Source organism: Styela clava, chromosome 11, assembly GCF_964204865.1.
Source record: "Styela clava chromosome 11, kaStyClav1.hap1.2, whole genome shotgun sequence".
NCBI classification, from domain to species: Eukaryota; Metazoa; Chordata; class Ascidiacea; order Stolidobranchia; family Styelidae; genus Styela; species Styela clava.
The window spans coordinates 7,130,054-7,157,814 of NC_135260.1; the positions used below are offsets into that span (position 1 = coordinate 7,130,054).

Sequence of the window (27,761 nt, forward strand, 5' to 3'; positions counted from 1 at the left end):
TATGCTAGAATCAGATGTCAGTTTATATATATATTATAACAAATGTCATTTTGTGTTAGAAATTTCGGTACTTTAAAATTTCAGAGGGTACTCCCGTAGTGTGTGTATACCAGGTTAGGGTTAGGCCATAATTTTATTTTGATTTTACTTATTTTAGTTCTATTACGAGTTCGGGAACTGTCTGTGTTAGGTGAGTGAATACACGTCCTATCCATAGGTTTCAGTCCTTTCACACAACTTGATGTAAAATAGGCGAACAAAACTAGTTACCTCTATATTAGTACACACACTTCTGGAGCGCCCAATTGAAAGTAGTGTGGTGCAAGTGGGATAGAACATATTGAGGGCAACCAGGTCAATTAGCTTAGCCCTATCCTTCTGATGATTTGCATGGAACTTGTGGTTTTGCCAGAACAAAAAACAAGCAATGTCAAACGCGTAATGAAACTTAAAATTTTCTTTGAGATGAATAAAACCATTCATTAACGTGATAACATTGTGTTACTCCGTAGCCTGGTTCAGGAAGAATGCTCTTGATTTGATTTCTTACGCGAGCTAGTGACAAGCACTATAACAAGTAGTTTTATTTTGTTTTCATGTTATGCATTCAAAACTATATAATAAACCCTCAATTGGGTATCACATAGCACAAATCTGCATTGAACAATAATTACTTTGCATTCTATTTTTACAATTTTCCTTCACTAATAAGATACGTTTCTTATCCTAATATGGTTCTGTTTTGGGCTTGTCAGCCGTAATGAGTTTTCAATCGCTTCTCCTATGCGAGTTTTGCAGATTTTCTCTAGAGGTAAAAATAACTTAAAATAAGCCCCGACGGAAATAATTCGTCCTAATTGTGGTGCCTTGTTGTCTTTAATATGAAAATCAATTATTAAAATTCAGCCTTTGTTCGATACATTACATATATTTAGCAATTTTTCAGAAGTCCGCATTATGAGCATATTTATTCAAATCATTTAATATCTTCTGACATATTTGCGCCTTCGAATCATTTACCATCTATTGAGATCCCGAAGCTGTCGAAACTATCAGTACCTTCCCCCACAAAAGTGGTATGAAGGATTGTACGAATTCCAGTCAAAAGAAGGTAAAAAGATTGAAGACAAGACGAATTGGATAAAGGTTTAAACATAAATCTTTTTCTACTTGTTTTAAATTAAACGCGATGGCGCACCATTTACACAGATTTGAGCAGTTGGTGGCATGCGTAGAATGTTAAGTTTGTGTACGATATATATGCTAACAGAACATAAAAATGATCGACGTTTTTAAGATGTTGTGTCGTTCTTATCCATAATTAGGCCATCGGGTTAGGCCATAATTTTATTCCAATTTTCTTTATTTTAGTTCTATAACGAGGGGACTGTTTGTGTTAGCCAAGTGAATAACCTGGCCCAAAGGTTTCAGTTCCTTTACACAACTTGATGTGAAGTGGGTGAATAAAATTAGTTACCTCCATATTTATACACACTGCCGGAGCGCAGGTTAGTCTACGTTAACATGTTGTTGATCATACAGGACGTTCACATGTGAAACCAATTATATCGATATGATGACTAGCAGAATAATTTGGTGCATCCATGTTTCTACTGGTCACAAATGGCAATGTTTAACCTTACTAGAAATCCGCTTTTCGTCACATTACATCGTAGGGACGCACATTCGTCCGAAATTGGCCTTGTTACAACTTATACCGTATTCTTTATTGTCCTTGCAGACTGTTGTGAACACTGGAAATGTGGTATGAAAAAATCCAATTGCTTTAAATCACTCGAGGTATATTATGTTCTCTAAAATTTTGCTCAACAATGGCTATGAAACTGATATTGTTTGTTGCTGTAACAGGTAACCGCCCAATCGTAAAAAGCTATGTATAATTATGTTTTTGAAAACGATTCCTAATTCGAACTGCCTTCATACCGAGCTAGCATATAGTAGATTTGAATCAGAGAGAAATAGATTTTGCGAGACTAATTATTACAAGGTGTATCTACCCAGAAATCACACGGAGAAAGTTCAGATTAATTTATCCTGAAAAGCAGAGCAGAGAAAAGGAGAGGGTTACTATTCGGGCTTCAGCTTAATGAACTACGGCTTCTACTTCGATACAATTTTTCTAATAATAAGCGTAAAATGGTTTCTATCGTTAACACCACGTTAAAGTATCAGGAGGCAGATGATAAAAGACTAGGGCGACTAATATCGCAGAGTTTTGTTGATCAAAGTGTATAGTATAGAGCTTCATGCCAGTTTAACCATGTTAGTTTTTTTATAACTTGAAATAAGTATAGGATTTCAAATAGCGAAAATTTCTATGGATGCTCATTAAATCTCATTGGAATATCTTTACTATTTCTAGCTACTTGCGGCTTTGCACAGGTAATTGTCATCGCTATTTCAGTATCTAGCGGACTGAGTTTGAGAAATTTCTATTTTCACTTCAGCTCTTTGTAGCCATGTCGAATTTGTTAGGGCTTTCCCAACTCGAGTCATAAGCTATTGGTATTTTTGTCATTTCCTTTCTATGCCAAACTTGATCGAACTGGAATTGGGCTAATTATTCGTTTATCGGATCTTTTATTCACGCTTTTCTACATATAAGGACATCTTAAAAAGCGGATTGGCCATTCTCTCCCTTCTCAGTGATCAATTTTATACTTTGAGCAATATGCCTTCGAAATATTTATTCATCTACGTATTTTCTCCGGAACCGTGATATACCTTGAAAAATCTTTCACGCGGAAAGTTTTATTTGTTGTCCCGCAAGCACTCTATGAGGTGGAAAGTGTTACGCAGACCAGAAAAGGTTGAAAATTACTAAGTAAGGTAACCGCAACATAGGTTTTTGATTTCCTTTTAAGTTTCGAAGCTAGACCTAGTTTGAGCGTAATCTAACTGAGATATTTGGTCTTCACCGTCATGCCTTTTGAATAGGCGCCAGTTTTAGATGGAGATTAGTGGCACAGAAAGTAATTGGACTACTTTTTTGATCTGGACTACAATTTGGGGCTAAACACCGAATCACGGCTAGCTAAAGCACCATTTGATATCTTACGGTAACTCTGAGCATTTCGATTGAGTTTAAGACTAGAACATATGATCCGAAAAGCTATAATAGCTCGCGTACCGGTAACTGTTCTTTATTTGTGATAGGTATTTCATGAAAGATGGAAAAGCCTATAGGCACTGGATCATGTTAGCTAGTGCTCTGCGATCCAAGCACGAATTAGTTACAATGTCGTGCACGGATTCTATACTGTTACATCAAATATATGAGAAGCTGAAAGGTCCAGGAAGTAACGTATAACTGTGCAGTGAATGTGCACACAAATACAAGCGATGCATTTTATCAAACTTACAAATACCCGCAATTTTGCATCATTTAAGCGGTAAATGTAAGAATAAGCAAGGGAAAATTATGATAAAAAGTTTAGAAAAGTTTGAAAACGTACAAACAGAATGTCTTACTGAATCTACCAAATTATTAATGATGACGGATCGCAGTCATTAACGGTCAGTTCACGATGGCCCAAAGGAATGAACCCCATACATAGAAACTCTAATCAAACCGTTTGTACAACTAAATACTGTAATGAGCAATCCAGAACATGCCGTAGTGCGGCTACAATTATTAAAACTTTACTTTTGTGCGTCGAAGAGTTAGAAAATATTTTAAAATGGATCACTGTTTGTTATTTTGAAACTTTTTGCTTTCGGTTACGCGATATATCACATAATACTGTTATTACGGAAACATTTTTATGCCAGGTAAAATATCGTCTCGCTAATAACCGAATTGCGCAAGTTATTTTTACCAGTTTTGAGAAAAACGCAAGAAATTTCCTGATGATATTGTTTTGCCATTGAGAGTCAATAATTTGCCATGGTTCAATTTTTTGATCGTAGCCGGATTTAACTTAATTTGTATGACGCAGTTAAGTGACGTCATAATGGCGCACTGTGACTTAGGCAGAAATATGTGTATGACTTGGGGACATACGCAATTTTGCAACTTCACTATATGCACGATTCCTGAAAACTAAACATTCCAAAAACGAATGTAATTCTCAGCATCTACAATGTCTAATCCCAAAAATATCTAATCAGTTTCAATTACATTATTTTTTATGTTTAAATATATATATATATATTTCATCAATATAACACGCTCTGCACACCCACCGAAATAAAACTAAGATTAAATATAAAGAATAAAACAGCAATGCACGCAATATTAACTTAAGCCAACCAAAGTGAATTGGACTCGGACAGTGAATATCACAAATGCACGTCTTCCTATACTGTAGTATAAATTCAAATTAATACGGGCTAAGTTTGAATCCGAGATGCAAAAACTCGAAAATACTTCGCCGAGGTTATTTTTGCCTCCGTGACGTCACAATAGTCCTGTGGTAACAATGATAATTCATTATGACGAAACAATTGCACAAATATGCATGTCATATTAAATCTCCATTTTTATGGGTATCGAAATTCTTAAAATAAAATCTGAGTTAACAGACAGGTGCGCAGCATTACATAAATACCTATTTTATATAATAAAAAAAACTCAAAATCGCCAAAAATGACTTACGCAATTCGGTTATTAGCGTGATACTAAATCTCCATTTTTATGGGTTTCGGAATTCTTAAAATAAAATCTGAGTTAACTTACTGTTAAAAAAAAAATATGCTTCCCTGTTAAACTACGAGCATATTTTGCTTGTAGGTCACCCTGCGACGGGACTTCCTTATTGTAACATCATATTGAAGCAAACTGACACTATTCTTGATATCTGCCAACTGCGTTATAACTCAATTCCTCTGATATAAGGATTGAATTTTGCTGACTTTGCCCTGACTGTTATTCATTTTCTCTTGTTGGTTTGATTTGATTCGTCTATATTTCATATATATAAATGCATCAAAATAGTTTGGTATCCCGTAGTCAGGTTCTTTTATAATATTCCTATAGAAGGTTTTGATCCGAACAAAGTTAACACGCACACGCACGGATTTGTATGAGACTCATCGAGGAGAAGTCTCGTTGACTAGTAAAATGCGATGTGACTTTAAACATTTTAGAAAGATTACAGGAAGGAATTTCTCGAATATAAGAGAGCAATTCTCAAATATATGGACACGAAAGTCAAAGAAAAGTAGTACGGGTATGCAATCACTCACAGTAGACTACCAGTACCGCAGTCTTCACGACTCCACCATCAAATAGCAACGAACGCGGAAATGAATGAAATTAATAAATAAATAAAAGTAATAGCGACAAGTACAATCTTCGACCACTAAAAATTAATCCAGTATTTAATGAGAAAAGTGATTATTTTTACAACAAAAAAGGAAAAGAATGACTACAAAAACAACATAATAACATAACGGTTCATATGCAAATTTTGTGTCCAACAAGAATAAATGCTGTGGGCTTTTGATGTAAGGCATAGAGTGAATATGGACGCATAATTTATAATGTTACGGATTAGTGGCAGGTGCGGAACAGACGTAACATCTCATTTTGCAGTTTTCGCCTCACCGACTAAACCATTTACTATATATGTACTGTTTGTAGACGTCGCAAGGTTCTACAACTCAGTATGCCATGAAAATTTTTGCAAGCTGGGAAATTGCTAGTTATTCAATTTAAGTAGATTCGAGAATTTATATACGTTGATTATCGTTCTGATTATCCTGTGAGCGGAAGTCCTTAACAAAATTCCCCACGACAGTAAGCTCAGGGATTAAGCCATGGGATCCAACAGATCACGCGCCGTAAATTGGGTTTCCGACAATCACGTCTTTAGTCATACAATTGCCGTTAGTCAGTGGCTGCGCCACCTCGAGAAGTTTTTCTGACTAAAATACATGTAAGCAGTGGTGGGATCCAGCCGGTTCTATAGAACCGTCTCACGAAATTTCATGAGATCAGCGAACCGGTTAGCATTACTGGTTTATTTGCTGAAAAAAGATGACCTTCCGTAACAGAACCGGCTGAAAAATATGACGTTTGTGATGGAACCGGCTGACAAAAAATTTGAATCCCACCACTGCATGTAAGGGTAATATGGAATAGATCGCCGCTTTGCTCTTGCGTTTGCCAAAAGGTACTGACTGAGGCGCATTGAAGCGCTCAAAATCTTTATTTATTTAGATAATGTTTATTTCTAACTTTTTGTAGATTTACAGTGTATCTCTGTCAGCAACGATATATTTTACTGGGTAACCTTGTATGAAATGAATCGAGTATTAGTCATTTATGAGGAGATGAAAGCAAGTTTATAACTAATTAGACCAAACAGAAGACTCATTAGTAAGTTTTAGTTCATTCCGCGGGCCTATTTTTCTCAAGCAAGAGTCATTTTCAGTCGCCTATGCTCGTATATATATACGTATAGGGTTACTTTGGCGGCATATTATTGTCACGATAATTGTGAAAATGGTAATAATGAAGTGATTTGCAATTAGCATTGCTCTCGCTCTTATCTGAGGCAGCAGTAAACGAATTTCGATCGTTCCTGGTACTAACAAAACAGATTCATCATTATCAGTCTGAAGCAGTTCGGTTGTTATGATCAAGAGCTAAAAGCGAATTTAATATTCTCAAATAGTACGTCGCACACGAATTGACAGACATTTTGCAGATATGACTGCGGTCCGATACGAAGAAAACATGTGACTAGTGGTAGTGCCGTTGTGTACGCTAAATCATAAGCAATAAAGTCGAATTACTCGAACAAAAGAGAGGTTGTCTATGCGGAAGGTAGACTAGGTTGGATGGAAGTGCGTGAAAACTGCGCAAGAGTTCATTTATGACTGTATGTATATTGGATTTATCACTCGAACTCGAAAATACTTACATTCACTACAGCGCGCAGGCTCGTGTACTTATAATGTATTCGCGCATCCTTGTGACCTCTTTATGTACAACCAGGGGTGGGCCTAAGGAAGGGCCTTAGAAGCAGCCACCCCGGAAAACACGCCATATGGGGCAACAGATCCAAATTGTAGAGCTTTTGATTAATAAATGAGGGGTAGATCTCATAAATGTGAGTTTGTTGCTAAGTTTGATGATTTAATTAATAACACAAACATTCCACTCTTACTTAACCTTTAATCTATTCATTCTCTTGTCTTACCACATCCATATTTTGTTCCCCTCTCGAATTATTTTTGAAGTTAGGTATAAGAGGAATCCTGATCAGAAACTCTCCCTGGTCAGCTGAAAAGTTTGGCACGCCTGTGTGCAACGTATATTCTAGGATTTATGATTGAATTCTTTATTAGTGTCAACGTAATTTTTTTCGTCTTTTTCATATTTTTATGTAGTACTTTTAAATTGTTACAGTTTTATCATTTCAGTCATAGAAGAAGCTCTAAAATTAAGTTTGTAAACGCCATGAAGCAGCTACACCTAAAGTATGCAATAGTTTTCGTTTGTGGATCTGCTGTAATGTTCATGTCCATGATGTATGGGAGCATATCACACACAGCAAAAGTAAACATTATTTTTTTATTACCTGCTATTCAGTCCGTGAATAATTACTACGTTAATCATTTATCCCATTGTAAACTGTATCCCATTGTTTCTGCCGCCCCGAATCGATGCATATTGTGTTTGAATATTCATTAATTGAGCAAAGAACATAAATGTTTCACAGAAAATTATACAAATCGTGTACCCTCCAAGAAAAAGCCAACAATGCAAAAAATATGTACATTATTATAAAAATATACCACGGTAAACAACTTTGGCCTTAGTGTATAATATTTATCAAATATATTGGGTACTCCCGTAATATGTGTACCAGGTTAGGGTTAGGCCATAATTTTATTCCGATTTCCTTATTTTAGTTCTATTACGAGTTCGTGGACTGTTTGTGTTAGCCAAGTGAAGATACCCCCTGCCCATAGGTTGATGTAAAGTAGGCGAACAAAATTAGTTACCTCCATATTGGTACACATACGTCTGGAACGTCTGGAACTACTTTTTCAAAAAATTGAAGAGACTTGCTCTACGAATAGCAAAACTATTCAAAGTTTCATTCGAATTGCAAAAGATATATATTTTTGTGTTGTATTTGAACCGAAGAACTAGTACCTCGAACGACCGTGGATACACGTGACACCATAATCCGGAAAATAGTGATTTCGGCCCACATACACTGTCAAAAATAGCCGCCAAATATTCAACAATATTTATTCTTTTACCACTTCTATAATATCATTACCTATAGATCGATTTATATTTTTGTTAATTTATTTTTATCAAATAAATATTTATAAGAGCTATTTGGGATTTTTCGGTGCTGGTCACATCCAAATTTCTGTTGTGCTTCAACGACTATGTTTTTTCCTATTGATTTGCGTGCAATTTTACCAAAAATTATCTATTTCTTTCAAATTATCTATATATATTCTTTTCAAAGGTTTGAAATTGTAAATTCAAAATTACCCAAAAATAAAGAATATTCTATTCACATTAGCATACATTTTAATAGATTCTGTGCTAAAAAATATATATAGAGATATGTACGTGTCTCAATTTAATAGGCGTTATATCTTTTGATGTGATTTTGAAACAATTGATTTGAAAAATGTGTTTTTCTCCAGATGAAATCAGCAGTCATCGATTCAACATTGATTAGACTGCAGGTCAACAAAAACGAAGAACCTGCCAGCAACATTGGAGATAACACCCAGACTAAAACAGAAAATCAAGTTTCTACATCATCTAGCACCTCTGTTCCAACACCAGTTACAACAAGCCTAGCTGTTAATAATACGAGAAATCTTACAGTCGTAACAGAAAATACACAAGAAGCAGATCAACGAATAAATATTATAAAGAGTGTTTGTAATAAAACTGATCCCGGTGTTTTGCTAAATGATGTGCAGTCTATTCTGAAACAACATCAATCGAATAGGCCAAGATTCTACTTTTCTGATAAATATAATGTGAGTAAATAGTATTTCCACTTATTTATCTTACAGTTAATTGTTTACTAATTTCATGGCAAGTGTCGACCTGAATATTGTCATCATATTTATAAGAGTGAAAATGCTGCATCACGAATGTAGGTCGTTGCAAAAAGGATTTTAATTACCTTTTCTGACAGCAATGGATATTCGTCCGCAAAGCTTAATCAAAAATATGCAATTTCTCTTTAATTGATCATTAAATACCGAACAGACTTTTTTCATATCGTTGCGGACTCCCTCTGCAGTTGTCACGAACCCCCGGGGGGTCCGCGGACCCCAGTTTGGGAAATCCTGCCTCATAGCTATGGTCGGGCACTAATCTAGAATAAGTTTGGACCAAAAACTGACCGCGTTTTAATTGAAATCTTAGTATAAAAGAATGCATAATGATTATATAAAAAATAATAACAAGAATTACTCAAATACACTATTTTGAAAAAAAAAAACGTTATTGCTTTATTTTTTTTAACGTTTTGTGTCTATTTGTGAACAGAAAAATACATGTAGTGATGTACTATAATAATACGATGTATCGTTTTGTGCATGTCAATATTGAGTTGTCACGTCGATTTGCACAACTCACTAATTTTCGCTGCTCATATTAGTTCACGAGTAAGAAGCTTTTTGAGTGTGGTTCAAAATAAGCCCATGAAGATTATCCCATGTATGAGATGAATCAAAATAATACATTACGCACGCTGTGAACGGATATTATGTACGCATACTGAAGGAAAGATATTCGTATATTAACTTAAAGCTCGAGAAATAATAATTATTCGTAATTGCTGGGTGTAGAAAAGCAGACTATTCCACATGACTGGTTTTTCCCATCGCTGCGGATAATCAACCATTCTATCTACAGCGTAAACATACTGGACATACTTTAGTGCAGTTTACATGTAAACATTGCAAAAATTGTAAGACAAGTTTCAAATAATTTTTATACAATTTTTGTTGACAACAACACCGCAAACTTCCAAATACGAAAAGGGAGATCTTACTCGAAAAAAAGAAATCGCAAGTGACTACTGACACACCACTATCTATATAATATAATAGAGGAAATGTTGAAAACGTTTTATCATCTGAAGTATATTTGCTAGTTTAATAAATCTGTGAAAGTCACTGACCAAATATAAACAAACGAATATTCGCGTGATCACTTTGACATGGTTATGCCGAGGAAGATAAAACTATTCAATTCTACAGTCCAAATCACTCCGCAAAATTTCTTGTGTATTTATATCCTCTATTGTTTCTTCATTAAGTTTATGATTTGTGAAATACCAAAGTGTGGAAGTACAAACTGGAAGAAATTGTTGGTCTCAATGGAAGGCGAAACGAACGCTACTGATCCCATGAAAATACCTGGAGGAGAGGCTCATATATTGGGAAACAAAAGGTAAATTAGTTTCGATCGTGTACTGAACCGGGACGACCTTAGCCAATGCGGGCCCAGTTCGCGTAGACAAAAATAATCGTAAAAGGAAATGATTGCGTTTTTACATTTTATTATTGTGTCACAATTAATATTATAGTTTTATTACCAAAATCACAATTGAAGTTGATTTTTCTTACGAGTCTTGTATATACAGAATGAACATGCTGGCTGGCCTTTAAATGGTTATAATTTATTATGGGTTTAATTTAGTAAATGAAACTTAGAAAGAACGCGGGGCCTTATAAAAATGTGAGGCCCACCGCGGCCTAATATGTTGCGGTGTCCTAATGCTGGCCCTGTTAGGCCTACTTGAATTAGAAATATATGGTTCAAATTCATATTGTACTTGTTATTTTGACTGCACTTTCTATTACAATTCATATAAAATTTGATACTAATTTTTGAATTCCACGTTTAAGTCCTTCTGCATTGGTTTATATAAATTTTCTTTATAGTTTTTTTTTGACATCGGTTCTAAAGAAATTAGATAAGAATGCGATTTTTCTAATAACTCTGATTCTCTACGTGTCTGGTAATTTGTTAAGCTGGAAAGCATAGTAGATGCATATAATGTTTCGGAGAAAATATAGCTTTGTGATTCTAAATTAGACCTATAATACCTATAATGGGTAAGAAACAAAAAGTGACAAAACTGTTATTATCTTGAAGTTGATTGCAAAACAACTTTCGATACATTTTGTCATCAATAAAAACATTTTTTAAGATATCTTTGGAAATATTTTAATGAAAGTGATACGAAGTCTCGCGATTTTGTGGAAAAAAGAATTAAAAACTACACTCATATCATGACGGTACGCGAACCAATGGAACGGTTAGTTTCTGCTTACATAGATAAAATGCTCCCAACTGGATCAGGAGGGGAAACTTATTTGGAGATATCACGAAGAATCCATGCGCAATACAGAGAAACGACAAACAGTACAAGTATATACAATTGCCTTTTATTGATTTTCTTTCGAAGTGACACATTTTCCAATGCAAAAAAATTGTTTGTTCATTACCTAACTAAGAGCTCATAACAAACTGGTTCTAACCTTATTTCGGGTTTTGTCAGTGGTTGTCATATCTATCGAAGATACCAATAGCGTATTTCTCTATTCATTTTGTTCAAAGCAGTTTACTGTTGGTTGTGACCAATATACACTGTTGCCAGGTACATGAAAAAAGTCCAGTTTCCAAAAATGTCCGAACTATGCTAAATATTTTAGTTCGGATCCAGTTTGTGTTATCTATTGTTGAGTAGAAGACCCCAGATTCGCGAGTCGAAAGTCAAAACGAGTCATCCTACACTCGGGATCGATCGCGTCACCAAGTTGAGTCTCATTGGCAAATAGTTGAGTCCGAGTCATTTCATTTGGACGACACGGGTTGAAGTCGGTTCAATAATTGGCGCTCCCGTAGTATGTGCATCAAGATGGCGGACACCTGAACATAGTATATGTACCAGGTTAGGGTTAGGCCATAACTCCTATTTTAGTTCTATTACGAGTCCAAGGGCTAGACAAGAGACTTCCGTAGTATTTGTAGCTAAAAGTATGGCCTAACCGTAACCTGGTACACATACTACGTTCCGGTGTCAGCCATCTTGGTTCACATATTACCGGAGTACCCGATAATTTGCAAAAATTAATTGAAGAGGTATTTGAAATAATGTTACTGCAAATCCCTATCAAACTATTGGCTATATCTTCTTTTCCTTTTCGTCTCTTCGCGTTTAAAAAAAAGACATTTTACCTGATATATGATCTTCTATAGGTGAGGAGAGTGACGAATTGCAACATGCTTCATGGCCAGAATTCGTTCGATATTTACTGGATTCAAACAAGAAGATTGGAATGGATTCACACTGGGAAATGTTTTCTAAAATGTGCAACCCGTGCGCACTGAGCTTCGATTATATCGTAAAATTGGAAACAATCTCCGATGACGTAGCACATTTGTCGAAAAAGTTTGGATTTGACTTCACTCCGTTCTTTCCAGGTATATTCTGTTATTTTACATGACACGATAAATATATTCAACAAAGTGAAATTAAAGACTCATCCTTTTTTATACCGAAGTTGATATTATCAATTTTTATTAAATGATATGAAATGTTTTGGTCTTGTTTGCTTCACTATACGTTGAAATTGTTCTAAAATGTAGAATTCTTTTAACACATATGGCTGGAAAATTGTCACCTAGTGTCTATATATTTGATCTCTGCGTTTAAATTAAAATGCAAATTTCAGTTGGGATTCAGTTTTGGCATAATTTTGTAACGAGTTATTATCATATATGTTAGTAAGTACTTCCTAGCGAAAGCATATATAGGAAATTGAGACAACAATACTTATGTATGGTTACTTTAGCAGGATTGTGTGAGAACGGAAGGGACTTAAACATGTATGTGTGAATTTCAGAGTCTCGCGAAAATTAACGAAACGCTTCTGCCATTGATCGCAATTGTAAAGTTAAATCACTCGTCGGCTCAGGAAATGCCCGTCATCGACATGCTTGTCAAACATCCAATTTAATAACTACGGTTAGAAACGCCTCGTTGAGCAACGAAATTTTTCCGTAATCATGGATTACGCTTGGAGAAAAACAAAAAAATCTTCGCAGACCGGCAAAAAACTAGGCGGACCCGTGCTGACCAGCGGATGATGTTTGACAATCATTGTTCTACATATCCAAGAACGTGGTTATAGACGTTTTGCTGAAGAAGTAAACCCGAGTTAGGCAAGGCTCTTTGCCGAAGTGCAGCGCCGCTTAATATTACTTAACACGCACTTTTAAATATAAAATCTCACTCGTATTACATGTGATTTATAATTATATTGCAAAAGTAAGACCTTTTTTTAAAACATCGTGTCATATTTCTCAAATTTCCTAACAATACAACCAACACAGCAATACAATGAATGAGGTGTTGAAAATTTCATTACGTCAGGAAAATCTATAAATTGGGATTAATGAAACCATAAAATGATCGGGCAATTCAAAATGAAATCTTGTATATAACACTGTTTTAGTGTGAAACAAAATTTGCCAATCATTTGAGTAAACGAGGCAAGGCAATTCATCAAGAATCTCGAAGTAAGTGAATAGCGCCGTCGATTCAAATTATATCACGAATACCCAAATATACCTTTAACCAAAATCATTTCTTTAATTGACTTAACAATATATTTCACAGCTGCTGTTAAGAAGAATCGAAATAATAAGTGGAAAACCCAATATGCAGAATATTTTGAGAATTTGTCAAGCGAAGAAAGAAAACAACTTTATAATATGTATGCAAAACAATATGAATTGTTCGATTATCCTAAGCCAGAATTTTTGTAACATTAATTCGAATTCACCACTTCTTTACAACTACTTCAAAACATATACAAACAAAGTCATATTTGGTAACTATGCGATACCACTGTATAATTTTTGTAGAAAATTTCAAGTAATTTTATATGTAATTTGAACATGACAAAATTTATGTCGGCCGGCGATATCGCGTTTTTTTATTGGATAGGGAACAAATATTTGAATGTTTAAAAAACGTATCGCCTGCACAAAAGTATCGGAATAATGTGAAAAGGTATGAACGTTTTGCCAAGAGCGTATAAGACTTTGAGAAAAATTCAAACGCCAGGTAATGGTAAATTTAACATTACTGATTAACTAGGCGCTCCAGAAGTGTGTGTACCAATACCTATGGGCAGGTGGTGTATTCACTTGGCTAACACAGACAGAATTCGTAATAGAACTAAAATAAGGAAAATCGGAATAAAATTAAGGCCCAATCCTAACCTTGCACACGCACTACGGGAGTACCATTAATTCACCATTAAATTTGTGCATGTTTTTCTCCTTTGCTTCTTTACCATCATTTTAATTTTCATCTGCAAAAATTTTCAATTATGCCATTGGTGTTTTATTCTATGCAAATATTTAATACGTTAGGGTGGGTCTGAGCTATGAATGTGTCTGCGTGGACAACTTCATTTATATGATTTTAATTTCTGCTAACTGCAAAAACCCCGCATTTTGCTCTTAAAGTATTTATGCGTGGGTTCAATAACTTGCTTTGAACAATTAAATATGAACCGGCAGCCGCGTTATTATTTCGCACACAACTGAAAAATAACACATTTTTCTGTTCATACTGTCCTGCGTATATCTGTGGTTAGCTCGTACTCACATTATTGTCACATATGAAATCTTTATGGTTTATATGAATTTTTTGCAAATGGCGACACCGTGTGGTCTAAATTAACAGTAATAGCGATAGGATTCGCAAACTATATATGTTTTATAAACGATTATTGGCTGGTACAAAGATAAAGTCGTCGATAATCCCTATGAAATGATCACCGTTGATTCGGGTTTGTGGCGTCAGATGGATTAGTAAACTAAAACTGTTTAAAGTACAAATATCCCTTTTTCTTTTTTTCACGATATATATGTTTTGTTCAATATTTTTATTATCGCCTGGAATTGCATGAAGGTATACATTCTTTGAAATGATTAGTGAAGCACTTCAATCACTGATCTTTTGCACGAATGCGAGACTCAAACATGGCGCGGAATATTTCTTCACAATAGCAAAATTACTTTTTATAGTACTGAATGATATTGGTGTATAATGTTGGACGAACACAAAAGTCCTTGCTTCACCGAATTTTTTGCTTATGTAAAATAAACTTATTTTAAAATAATAAAATATTTGTTTGGTATTCACTGGTTTTATTTTGTTTATTCTTCTTCTAAAATGGGGAGAGTAATGATGACAGCTTTGTTCGCTTTGCAGTTCTTTACTTGCGGTGCAGTTTTTGTATCACTCACGTCTTAAGCAACAGAATCCGCGCTTTTTTGGTAACACTAATACGTTCCATGGTTTGCAACATGGAAGCGCCTTCTTGTTGAATTTTTCTTTCCCTGCATGAATGTGAGATACTATCATTTGTGTAGGTCCAAATTCGAACACTTTGAAATATTTTTCTTGTGCACCTTTGCTAGATCATTTTAGTGAAATCCAACCTCAAATGACAAATAATATGCAATCCCATCAAGTGCTGATTCAACTGAAAACTCTTACTGCTTGTAAGTAAAAAAACGCAGAAGCACTTCAAATTTCTATAATATATAGAGTATATATATATAATAATAATGCATTAAAGAGACATTCATTTTTCGTTACTCAAATTAAAGTATTTTTCAATATTTTCTATCTGATTACATTTTGCAAAGTAGAGAGGAACAGCCCGACTATCATGTTGTATCATCGTGTTGTATATTTGAGATGTTAGTTTCGCAGATATTCCGTTGTAAGACGAATAAGCATACACGTATTGTGAATCTGTTCAAATGATGTAATTTATAATTTAATAATAACTGATTGTTTGTAAAAGACGAGGGAAGTTAATTCGTTAACGTTACTGCGGTTCTTTGGCTAATTGGCGGCTCAATGATGAGCGAGTTAGCCCGCCATCCGGGTGTCCTATACACTTGTACTCTTTTCCCTCACAAGATCCCACACGTCGCACACTTGCCCCAATCGTATGGATCTCACTTCAAAAAAAAATTCTCTAACCTTCTGCCAACGTAATATACATGTTGGTCGATAGAATAACAAAAAATTTGTCAAACAGCTATTTATTTTTACAAAGAATAACTTTTATAAAGTTATTTAAGTGCATATGTTATATTACACTCATAAATGCTCAATACGTCCGTGCACTTCAGAGCAGTGGCTTAACCTAGAGCAGGGGTGTCACGACGGCCGCAGGTTGTGCACCGTTGTCCTAGTCCTACCTAGAGGTATCAATCTAAAACAACCTAGAACCTGAAAGAAATAAAAACGTATCGAAAAACAAATGAGTAAGCACGAATTTCATTCGTGATTTTGTCTGACCTTCAACTTTTCTGCTTTTCCAGCGACCACCCTGTATCTATCCTAACTCAGAACACGAATTCCACTTCATATGCTTATTTTAACCATTTGCTCTACTACAATATATACATATATACCCAGCTCAACAGTAAGACAAGGGTAGCAAAGTGAGACAAGTGTACTAAAAGGGGAAAAGTGTGAGGCATGGCTTACTGAGGCCTCCTGTAATTCGTTTTGACTTTAACTACTTTATTAATTCGAACTTCGTTGTGAGTAACAAGTTTTATGATTGGTTTTTAATAGATTGGCAATAGATTGATATAAATGAATGCCCACCTTCTCCGCAACGTATTCCTATAAAATAGCTTTCATAATCCGTGAAAAATTGCCTGGTGTTTTCAAAGTGATCGATGACATCTGCGAAACAGTTTATTTAAGCAAATAATATAATCTAACAAAAGCAGTCGGTTCAAGAGATTTTACATGAAATTCAAGAAAATCATGACATTCTTTGTATTTAAGTTTGCCCTAAGCAAAATCACAAGGGGTCTATTTTTCCTGTTAATATCACAGAAGATTCACAACAATTGGGTACGCTTGCAGAATAGCAGCTTGTTCTTATTCAAACACAACTAGATGATTTCGCTTCTAGGCAATGAAATTTTCGGCTCCCGTAGTTTGTGCACCATGATGGCGGACACCGGAACGTAGTATGTGTACCAGGTTAGGGTTAGGTCATAATTTTATTCTAATTTTCCTTATTTTAGTTCTATTTCAAGTTTAGGGACTAGCCAAATGACTCCCGTAGTATTTGTACCTGAAATTATGGCCTAATTACAACCTGGTGCACATATTACGTTCTGGTGTCCGCCATATTGGTTCACATACTACGGGAGTACCAAATTTTCTGTAACGACATGTAGGACGTCATAAAAAAATAAAAAGTACATTTAAAAGATAATAAATGACTTGATTGGAATTCCTCAGGCATCGTGTGAGTTCACTGTAAACCAATATTCATAATAATAATATAATGTGTGTGAGATCAATGACTTACCCTTGATATCATTCACCAATTCTCCCGAGGAATGAGCTATAGCTTGACTAATTGATGCATCCATGAATTCGTTCTCTGGAATGCCAATTTTTCATAAAATATTTGGAAGTTTTATAATCGTTGAGAAATAATAAAACCCATGGCTTTTGGAATTTTCAGATCATAGATTTTACTAGTTTACACTCAACTTGGAAAATATACGCTTCCTGTACTACTTTCGTCTCAAATACAACATAATGAAACGATCCAAAATTTTGCAACCATTTAAAATACCATACAATTAAAGAGTTCTGCTTCACACTAACAAATTTATTTCTGTAACGTTTCGTCCGACCAAAGTCAGACTTACTCAGACAGGCAGTTTACAAGAATATTCAAAATACCGTTAGCTTTTCGTAACCTATATCCTGACTCTGTTTTGTAAAATTCTTGAAGTACAATCGACACATCGTTTGGGTAGCTGTAATAAAAAGCAATTAGTAGGAGCGAGAGTATTGCAACATTTGCAGTTCCTACGCGAAAACCTCAAAGAAATGATCATTGGATGCAGAATGGTAATATGCAGTGGTGTGGGATTCAAGGGGTTCACACGACTCGTTCTCGAAATATTGAGATAATCATCGATTCCAATGGGATTTATGTGCACCGCAGCTGACTACCTGGTCTTTCGAAAGTTATGTACTAGATTTATGTAAGCGTGCGTCATGTTAATGTAACTCACATAGTGAAATACATACATTTTTCAATTAAGGGATTTTGTTGTTAGTGTGTTAGAATCAGATACAAAATGAGTCTGTTCTTAGAATTTTGAATCTCCTCTCTTTTAATATGGTATTTACAGTTATACGATATCCTTTTTCATTGTAACTAATTATATTGGATTCAGTAGGATGTACCAACCAATCGCACGACAATTTAAAAACTGAGCACCTTGGATCTAACATAATAAACTCAAATTTGATTCCATCATCTGTTGCTTCATGGAAACGAATAATAAAACACGGTGACACGTTCACAACAGCATCGCGAGTGTTGAGCATCTGGTACCATGTCGTGCCGGCAAGCTATTTTGATTGTAAAAAAATATGGTTATGTTGCTGTGTAATCGGTACTCCCGAAGTATGTGAACCAAGACTGCGGACACCGGAACGTAGTATGTGATAAGGGTAGGCCATAATTTCATTCAAATTTTCGGTATTTTAGTTTTATTACGAGTGCGGGGACTAGTCAGGTGACTCCCGTAGTATTTGAACCTGAAACTATGTACTAACCCTAACCTGGTACACAACTAAGTTCCGGTGTCCGCCATATTGGTTCACATACTTCGGGAGCACCGTGTATCCCAGTATTATGATATTTATTCCATCATTGAATACCTACTCGATTCCAGTTTATATCCACCATTGTTTTCAAATCGCATTCACTTGATTTAGATGATGTTGTTAAAGCTGTTAGAGCTAAGCCGGCCATAATCACTTTCCATTCTAACGCATTTTTCATTTTGCAAAATAACCACTAGGTGTGTAAATGGCAAGACTACAAACTAACTGCAAAATTAAAGGATTTAAAATAATAGTTATTTTAAAAATACCGATACAAACGTGGTATCATCACCGCGTTGTCGCAATTATTGCCGTGAAGCCAGCTCTACGAGTTGGCCAATGTTGCGACCTAATGCATGTTAAACTAGTAAACTTGGGGTGAAACAATGGGTTATTACAAATTATATAGATAAAATAAATATGAGGACCTCTATGACATCTATAACTACTGAAAATTTGAAAGCGATAATTTATTAGATAGAAAAAAAAAGTAATTTACGTTCTAGCAAAAACAGCACAAAAATCAACTGCGGCAATTCTGAATAACAAGCTTCGAGTTTTGTCGGAACAGAAAATGCACAAAAATGGGAAGACGCAAAATATCAATAACAGTTGGAAAGAGTAAAAACAACCTCAGCAGAATCTTTTACTGCAACAAATCATTCCTTCTTGCAAAACGAGAAATTATAATTTGAAATTGATACAAATGTTCATTATAAATAAATATACGAGAGTGCTATCAAGAGTTGATGCATTCGTAGTTTCGTCTATTTTGTTTTAAATTGAAAATATACTTTCTGATACCAATGTTGATATGGATACCCTATTTCCTAGCTGAAGCATAAAAATCACCAACTAATCGGCTACACTGTGAACTTTGTTCAGAACTGAATACCGTGAACAAAAAGCCTTCATTTACTCTGACAGGACGACTAAATCTTACAGAAGTATAGATAAACATATCGATTGATTGATGAACTCGTCATATGAATATTAGGACAAAAATCGTTTTACATTGCATCACGAATGAACATGCAACTTCACGAAATATACAGTATTATCACTGTTGTGGTGTATCATTATGACAGTATACTCGCGTTAGGACTTGACCAAAGATTGAAATGTTACCCTTAAATTCACCGTTGCCAAATTATGGTTTAGAACAGCGGTTCTCAAACTTTTGTTCGTGTGCGCCAGATTATTAAGAAAAAACTCTCGGCGCTCTTAAACGACAAAAAGACAGTGCGTAAAGGAAAGTAAACGACATAGAATATAAAATGAATTTATTGATTCCTATGCACAACATTTAAAATAACAATAAAACATTTATAATAAATACAATATGTAAATAATTCAAGCATATATTAGTTATGTTTAACACAATTCTGGTAATTTTGGGACGTACCTGGCAAATCGCCTTGGGAACCGCTGGTTTAAAAGCTAGATATTCCCTTCTGAAACCGTAAAATTTACATCGTTAATTAAATTCCTATAGACTTCGCCAAATTTAAATTTAGAAATTTTTTGCATCATTTCTGCACTGCATCAAACTGTGCTTTGCGCAATTTTCTTTTTGTGTGTGCTTTGTATAGTTTTCTTTTCTTGCTACACTTGGAAATGAATATAGATCTCTGTCTGTTCCAATATAGATGGAACATAAACAAAAAACGCAATAATTTCTTGAAACTCTACGCAATCGAATCTTTGGCTTTGTTTAGAAATGGGAATTTGAACAGTATCACGCTGTCCACAAAGAGACATTGCAGAGACGACGAAATATCAAATATACGTGCTGATCCAAGACTATGGGTGATCAGAATGTTGTTGATTCGAAAATATTGAACGTTCTCAATTCTCACATTTCAACAGAAAAGCGGGAACTCATTGCACATATTTCGAATTTACAATATTTTGAAATAATGCATGATGGTGTATAGTGTTCAACAGTCACAATCAGGCTAGACTATGCTCTAGCAACAGTTTGGTAAGACTCGTATTATGTGGAATGCGATTCTGAATCTTCGTTGCAATAAACTCGGGTTTTTGCCCCACTCAAGCATCTTTGCGACTAATCGTATAAGAAACGAGAAACAATATAATATAAAGTAATAAATCGAAAATATAAAACGTGCATATTTTCCCAATTCAGTGGTCATTTATAAGTAACATAAAATGCGGAGATTATGCGTGAGAGAACAACACTGCAACTTTACAAGCAGCTAAAGCAATGAATTATCCTTGGGAGGAACAAGAATTTTAATAAACCCGTAAATGTGTTATCATCCACATCCGTGTCTATTTGACTGTTTGTGAGATTTGGAAAATCACGATTAAAGTAAGTTGTTATAATGACATGTATGCGCTATTTTCCTTTATATTGACTCAAAAAGATTTGATATAAAAGCATTTTTAAAATCGACGATTAAGTTATATACATTTATATCTGTAATTTTGAAAATAATTGTCTTTGTCAATTTTCTAAAATTTTGCATTGCCAACGAATGCTTCAGGACAGACGGTTACCTTTAGAATCAATAGCAATAGAATGTAAAAATAAATATGAATGTAGAATGTACCATACCCTGCCTTAAACGTGCGTCAACGAATTTCATTCGCTGAGCTCGACGGAATCGAAAAGTCAAAAATCCACAAGGTGGCGCAATTTATCTAGAATAGCAAAGTTTTGGGTAAAAAGAGCCTTGAGTAGCCTAAATAAAAAATGGAGTAATATGAAGGCAATAGCTTCATGAGAAATGCTTTTATATTTAACCGCCGAAAAAAACAAGCTATCGGTAAAAAAGAAAAAAAAAACTCGACTATTTATATAACATCCTTTTCGCTCGCGTAATGGGAAATTTGTATTCAAGGAGTGCATGTGTAAGAATGTAAATATTTCGCGTGTAAGAACAAATCTTAACTGTAGGAATCTACTATTATGAATTCGTTCTTCTAACAATTATGCTGAAACAAATAAATGCAATTTAACTGAGTTTTCAAGGCCCGAGGGAGTAATAAAATTTTGGAAATGAATATTAAAATGGGAGCAGGGTGGAAGCTGGGTTAGGGTCAAGCGATCTTCAACCGTGTGTATCTACTCTGACTCCAGGACTGCTTTCAACATTGTACAGCCTATTTTTTGTTCTAGGCGCACGTCAGGGAGTGATTGATTCTTTAGCTATTCAACAATGAAACAACCAGATCTTTAAAATTATGATCATTGAACATAAATTTTTATAACAGTACCGAAAGAATAACGACTAGCATCTAGTTCTCTCACATCTCTATAAATTGACAAACAATATTCAGCAGCTGAATATATGCGAGATCAAAATTGTAATAGATGTAGAAAATTATGATCTATTTCTGAACATACATAATGCAAATAAAATAGACATAAGTCGACGCATTCTTACGTAAAAAATAGTCCGAAATATTTGTTCATTCATCATAAAATTGGCACAGCAAAAAAATTTATCAAAACGTGTTAAATTCTTCTCTGATATTAAACTGAAGTAAATTTCGCTCTCATGTTGTATATATAACTTGAAATATCATTTCCTATTGAGACTTTACAATTTTACATAAATTTTAGCTCAGTAATTTGTACATCAGCAGTAACAAAGATAAACATGTGATATGACATAAACTTAACAGTCGAACTTGCAAAGGAAAGCGAAGAGTTCCAAAACGTGGATTAAAGGGAAGGACACTATAAACTTTATTAATGATTTAGTTTGTTGCACGTTTGGGACATACACGAATTGAGTCTGATGACATAGGGCGAGCTCCGGGTGACCTAATATATTTGCTCTTACGGCCGCCTTAGCTTGGGTTAGGTTAGGTTTGGTCGACACCACACTGATTTAGCCATAGTCAATCCGGTATTGGAAATTGAGCTTGTGTATTTGATACCAAATCTCAATTTGGCCTTTCACCGATTTGATCTAGTCGAAGAATTACCTCATCGTTGATTCAAAATGCTAAATAAATATCATACATCTTGCTAAAATATGTTTTAACAGAGTTAGAGTTTCCTCTCATAGTCTAAGTTTATTGACATGCTGTTATGAATCAACAGTGTCGTCTTTATAATCAGCATACAGCTAATGTCACAATAAAAATCTTCTGAAGGTTTCTTTATCATCGTGGTTCCACCATCATTTTTCCTGTTTCAGGTCTCATAGTGAGCCCGTATTCAGTTTTTGGAAGACCAGGATGGTCTGGATGCATAGAAAGATTGCACACGCGAAGAATCTGCGTGATGTAAAGAAACATTTCCAGCTTTGCTAGAACTTTCCCTGGACAAGCTCGTCTCCCCATTCCAAACAAAAGAACTCGATCGCCAACTTCTGGTTGAAACATGCCGTCTGCATCGAGAAAACGTTCCGGTCTGTAGAAAAATAGGACGGATGAGTAAAGCCAAAGCAACTATATGACTAGTACGATTTAAGAGGTAACATAATTGCAATCAAAGAAGACTTATTATTCGTTTTGTAAATTGTTGTTTCTTCTGGGGTTTGTGTTGTTATTGTTATATGAATCAATTGAAAATTTACTCAAGGAGAAAAAAAAACAAGTTCTATGTGGCTTGATATTTCACTCCACATATTGCGCATATTACGCAACCGCGTGGACTAGCAACGCCACCTATTTTGACAAACCGGCTAAGAGTCTACCGGTAGGGGACTTAGGTAGTGTCAGGATCAGAGGTGATTTGTAATTTCGATTAGAATGTTCCAGTTTAAATTGCTACCGGTTACCATATTATGCTATCGGTACTGCCGCTAGTGGACGTTCGTAACCATATATTGAATTGCTTCCAGGGTTTATTAGAATTACAGTATAGACGTGAGATTGAACGTGAAAAATTATTCGACTACTATCATCGATAATAAATATCCATTCTATGCTTAAAAATAAAATGGCGGAAGCCATAACAAACCTGAAATGTTCTGGACTTTTCCACACTGATACATCATAGTTGACGGACCATTGGTTGATGAATACAATCGTGCCTTTTGGCATATCGTAACCCAGAAGACGAACGTTGTCGCGGGTCACAGCATGCGGAATTGTGAATGGCACAAATGACGAATGACGTAGTACTTCATGGATGAATGCGTTCGTATACGGAAAATGATTTCTGTCGGCATATCTGAAAATAGAAATAATAAATATATCATCTTTTTCTCTGAACCCCAATGCGCAAACATCATTTAAACTCGATTTCCACCTGTGTTGACAATATGGAGTCTTTTTTTATTCTCAGGCCTCAGCTAATTTAGAATATGCAGTATTGGACAATGGCCGAGCGTGGTATTATTATCATCCGCCATTTCGATTCATATTTATATTGTAACAATTATGTTTACGAGACTTTGAAAAACGTAAAATTGCACATTAGTGTGCGAGAATTTACAAAAAGGCATTTTGAATTGATTGATAAGCAGATGTAACTTACGATATATTTCTTTACCAAATAACCATGCTATTTCACAGACGCAACAAATAAATATAACAAATAAAAAGTATGTATTCAATGTGGAATGAGTTGATTACTAGGCCTTTTCAAAAATGCAACAGAAAAGCAAGGCCCCACGCCCTGTCACACTTAATATGGCCATCTATGATTAAGACATTCTTGCAACATAGATGATGGTATAATTGATTTGTAAAAAAATTTTTTTTTCAATCAAATAAAAGATTTTTTTTTGTCAATTCCATTTTTCGCATGCGTCTAAATTTTATAGAGAAAAAAAAGCGTAAAAAATGAAAATTTACTTTGGCGGCCTATCTTCTTTATGTATAAAAGTATCAATTTCACGTCTTATGATTTCCTGCGCGTCTTTGAATACAGCAGAATAGACGAAAATCCACATCAATGATTTTGATATTGTGTCAAATCCAGCGCCCATCAAATCGACTATCTACAAAATTAGAAATATGAACAAATAATCATATAAAGAAATCACCAATTATTGTTAGGCTTGTGCAATAGTGCCATCTGTGGCTTTGCATAATTATTAATCTTCAATATGATCATAATCGAACGTTCAATTTTTCCCTCCATTGAATTCGGTGCAGAAAAATTCCGCCATTTTTATTGACTGTACTCGCCAGTCCATCATATATGCGTAATACATGAAACACTAGGAAAAGGTGTATGGCATAATGACATTGTCAGTAAATTATAAATAGAATCCTTGAAATTGTGTGATAAATTGAAAGCATTACCGTGTTCAATGTGTGTTTTTCATCATACAATGGATTTCCTCTGTTTAATCTTGCAGTAGCAATCAGTCCATCTAATACATTTTTTGGTTCTACATGTGTTTTGTTGTTTTTATTCCAATCATATATGTTATCAAAATTTTCCACATGTTTTTTGATATGTTCTTGCATGAAACTTTATATAAACAAAGGAAAGAAAACATGTTTTAGGTTTAAAATAAATAGAAGTTTGATAATAATCACTCAATACATAATATTATAGTATTATAAATTTGGATAAAAGTCATTCTAAGATTTTATCTCGGTAAAATCTGCAAATTTATCTTCAATAATTTATTCTTAATCAAATCAGACGTACAAACATCCCTACTAACATGAATACAAATCAGTAACGGGAAATATTTTAAAATTGATTCCTAAATTGACCTTAAAACTTTTCCGATTATCAACCCCAAAATTCGAGATTAGTCGACTCAATCAATTCACAGAGAAATGGGAATATATTAGCTTGCGTCACTGCTTGGGGTGGACAACAAGAATAAACAAACAAATTACGTCCGGTTACAATCGGTTAATTTTTTTCTAGTTTTGTGTTTTTCGATTTTCATTTTGACAAATACTTGCGGAAAAATTTCTGGATGAATTGACAACTGCATTGCGCGATAAGACAAATATTGACAATTATTATCTAATATTTTGGAATATAATTGGAAATTTGCTTTGATATCTCAGTATTAGAAGATAACATTTGTATATTTGTTAACACTCACTCATCAAACTTTTTAATCACTGCTTTGAATTTTGTTAATAAACCCGGAATAACGTATCTGGTCCAAGGCATCATGTCAGCAGCAGATGAATTAGCTTGTATTCTGGAGAAATCATTATTATTGTCGATGATGAATTTAATGTGCGAATCCCCGGGTTGATATCTGTAAGATAAAAGGCATTAAAAATTGAAATAATTACCGGTTCAAATCACTCCGGTTTTAAATGGGCAGCATATAATAATGAAATATTGACCACTGGCTTTGGATATTATTCACCTGTTGACGACCAGCGCTAAATGGCTGTTAAAAAAAAAAGCCATTTAGATTAAAAACGATTAATATTTTTTCCAGACCTGTGAAGTGAATTTAATTCCTCCGGTAGTTTGTTTTACTTTTGAGTATTATTACTTTTTTTAGTAAAACAATAGATAAGGTTAATAATTGTATTGAAACCAATTCGAAGTCTATAATTTCATATGCTTCCCTATTACGCGTGGCAAACCACGTATAAAGCAACCATGCTAAACGGTGTTAAAATTGTTTTCCAAATAGAAACTATGTACAAATAACGACACTAAATATTGTCTAATTTACGTCTATTCCTATTCTAGCTTTCTAATGCAGTTGCACAATGCTATACATTATACAAACCTTGAACCGCTGCATTCATACCGATTATTGGTCATCGCAGCCTAGGTATTCATACTATAACACTTTTGTTAAGTAAGCTAAAACCTACATTGCTTTTATTTTTGTTGATTAGCCTCATTTTAATCTATTATATATTTGCACAACTAATCGATAGAAAGAAAGTCAAGAAGTAAATGAATAATTCAATTACCTTTCTCCGAACAAAAATGCACTCATAATATTGCTCGTCGTCCATGCTATTTCGTTGAATATTCCTGTCATGTTTTTACGATCTTCAGTGACACCATGTACTTCATGTCCACTATCTAATTCACTTTTCAGCAATCTCTGAGCAAGATCACTGACTTCCTCCGTGACAATGCGTTCTACGACAGGGCTGGCTTTTACTGATTGCGAGTTATTATTTTGGTCGTTGTTCACTTTTCGCAACGCGTAAGTACCAAGAGCATCCACGATTAATTTTCTATATCTTCTATGTTCATCTACGGGCATTGCACCAAATACAATGCTATGTCCCCTGCAGACATATTGCGTAGTATGCATTTCAGGTCGGGATACAAAGTCCATTGGCTGACGGAGTAAAGCTTGTTTAATAGCATCCATTCCATTTACAACAATTACCATTCTAGACCCCAATTTTAGGCGATAAACAGCGCCGAACTTTTTCGCAAAGTTCGTCATAGTTAAGTGTGGGTTGGGACCAAGCTGGAGTATATTGCCTACAACGGGTAAGCCTTTAGGGCCCGGCGGAAGACGTATCGTTTGTTTCTTGGATCGCAAAACATATCGAGTCAAGAGCAGCACTGCGGTGAAAACACATGAAAATCTGAAGGTGTCGACCAACGTGAACACAGATGTTAGATACCGTAGAAGTAACATGATGTCAAACCTAGATCATACACCTTAACGATTTAGATCGTAGGTTACAGATTCCTTTCTTTTATAGATTAGCTTAAGATGTGAATAAGAAAAAAAGGATTAAAAAAAGAAAAAGGAATTACCTCATATATAATACATCATTTTATATTACCACCCCAAAGATATAGCAAAGTTATCGTTAAATTTGCATAATTTTCAGTATCCATTGTCTGTGACATTATTTAACGTTTTATTTTTGCGGGCAAATGACGCTTTAAAATTATATAACTATCCTTAGAAAATAAAAATTTCCTGAATCGTTAATCTCACAGATGCAATCAAGACTCACACTGCCTCAAATACTTATTTTGGAATATCAACTGTACGCCACTAGCCAGCATCAGTTTCTTATCTGACCATATTCGTCGCCTCGTGAAGTTCTTTATATGCAGTCTAAGAAAACACGCAAAATCAACTCTAATTTTTCTACGATTGGATTCGTGGACATAGACTCTATTGCCACTGTCTG

General features: G+C 34.8%; 3 protein-coding genes across 3 annotated transcripts; 1 reads left to right on the forward strand and 2 right to left on the reverse strand.

Moving 5' to 3' along the window:
• Positions 1–7,392: 7,392 nt before the first annotated feature.
• LOC120347337 (carbohydrate sulfotransferase 11-like) lies at positions 7,393–15,186 on the forward strand. Its single transcript, XM_039417263.2, has 6 exons — positions 7,393–7,528; positions 8,644–8,988; positions 10,281–10,414; positions 11,178–11,398; positions 12,230–12,454; positions 13,653–15,186. The coding sequence occupies exons 1-6, from the start codon at positions 7,430–7,432 to the stop codon at positions 13,799–13,801; spliced, it is 1,173 nt and encodes a 390-aa protein (XP_039273197.2). The 5' UTR covers positions 7,393–7,429; the 3' UTR covers positions 13,802–15,186.
• A 450-nt stretch (positions 15,187–15,636) lies between these two features.
• On the reverse strand, positions 15,637–18,913 carry LOC144429803 (uncharacterized). The gene is made up of 6 exons (XM_078118012.1): positions 18,781–18,913; positions 18,331–18,464; positions 17,784–17,860; positions 17,401–17,475; positions 16,680–16,760; positions 15,637–15,809 (listed from the first exon to the last, which is right to left on the reverse strand). Exons 1-6 carry the CDS (start codon positions 18,898–18,900, stop codon positions 15,637–15,639), a joined length of 660 nt encoding a protein of 219 aa, XP_077974138.1. The 5' UTR covers positions 18,901–18,913.
• A 2,687-nt stretch (positions 18,914–21,600) lies between these two features.
• Positions 21,601–27,320, reverse strand: LOC120347324 (cytochrome P450 1A4-like). The gene is made up of 6 exons (XM_039417245.2): positions 26,565–27,320; positions 25,724–25,885; positions 24,957–25,128; positions 24,504–24,649; positions 23,665–23,877; positions 21,601–23,112 (listed from the first exon to the last, which is right to left on the reverse strand). Exons 1-6 carry the CDS (start codon positions 27,251–27,253, stop codon positions 22,863–22,865), a joined length of 1,632 nt encoding a protein of 543 aa, XP_039273179.2. The 5' UTR covers positions 27,254–27,320; the 3' UTR covers positions 21,601–22,862.
• Between the last annotated feature and the right edge of the window lie 441 nt (positions 27,321–27,761).

Coding starts and splice junctions, on each gene's coding strand:
- LOC120347337 (XM_039417263.2), top strand. CDS start 7,430: ATGAAGCAGCTACACCTAAAGTATGCAATAGTTTTCGTTTGTGGATCT. Junction 7,529..8,643: donor GCATATCACACACAGCAAAA/GTAAACATTATT, acceptor GTTTTTCTCCAG/ATGAAATCAGCAGTCATCGA. Junction 8,989..10,280: donor ACTTTTCTGATAAATATAAT/GTGAGTAAATAG, acceptor TTCTTCATTAAG/TTTATGATTTGTGAAATACC.
- LOC144429803 (XM_078118012.1), bottom strand. CDS start 18,900: ATGAAAAATGCGTTAGAATGGAAAGTGATTATGGCCGGCTTAGCTCTA. Junction 18,465..18,780: donor TGGATATAAACTGGAATCGA/GTAGGTATTCAA, acceptor CAATCAAAATAG/CTTGCCGGCACGACATGGTA. Junction 17,861..18,330: donor TTTATTATGTTAGATCCAAG/GTGCTCAGTTTT, acceptor TTTTTATTACAG/CTACCCAAACGATGTGTCGA.
- LOC120347324 (XM_039417245.2), bottom strand. CDS start 27,253: ATGTTACTTCTACGGTATCTAACATCTGTGTTCACGTTGGTCGACACC. Junction 24,650..24,956: donor AAAAACACACATTGAACACG/GTAATGCTTTCA, acceptor CTAATTTTGTAG/ATAGTCGATTTGATGGGCGC. Junction 23,878..24,503: donor AAAGAAGATAGGCCGCCAAA/GTAAATTTTCAT, acceptor TTCTATTTTCAG/ATATGCCGACAGAAATCATT.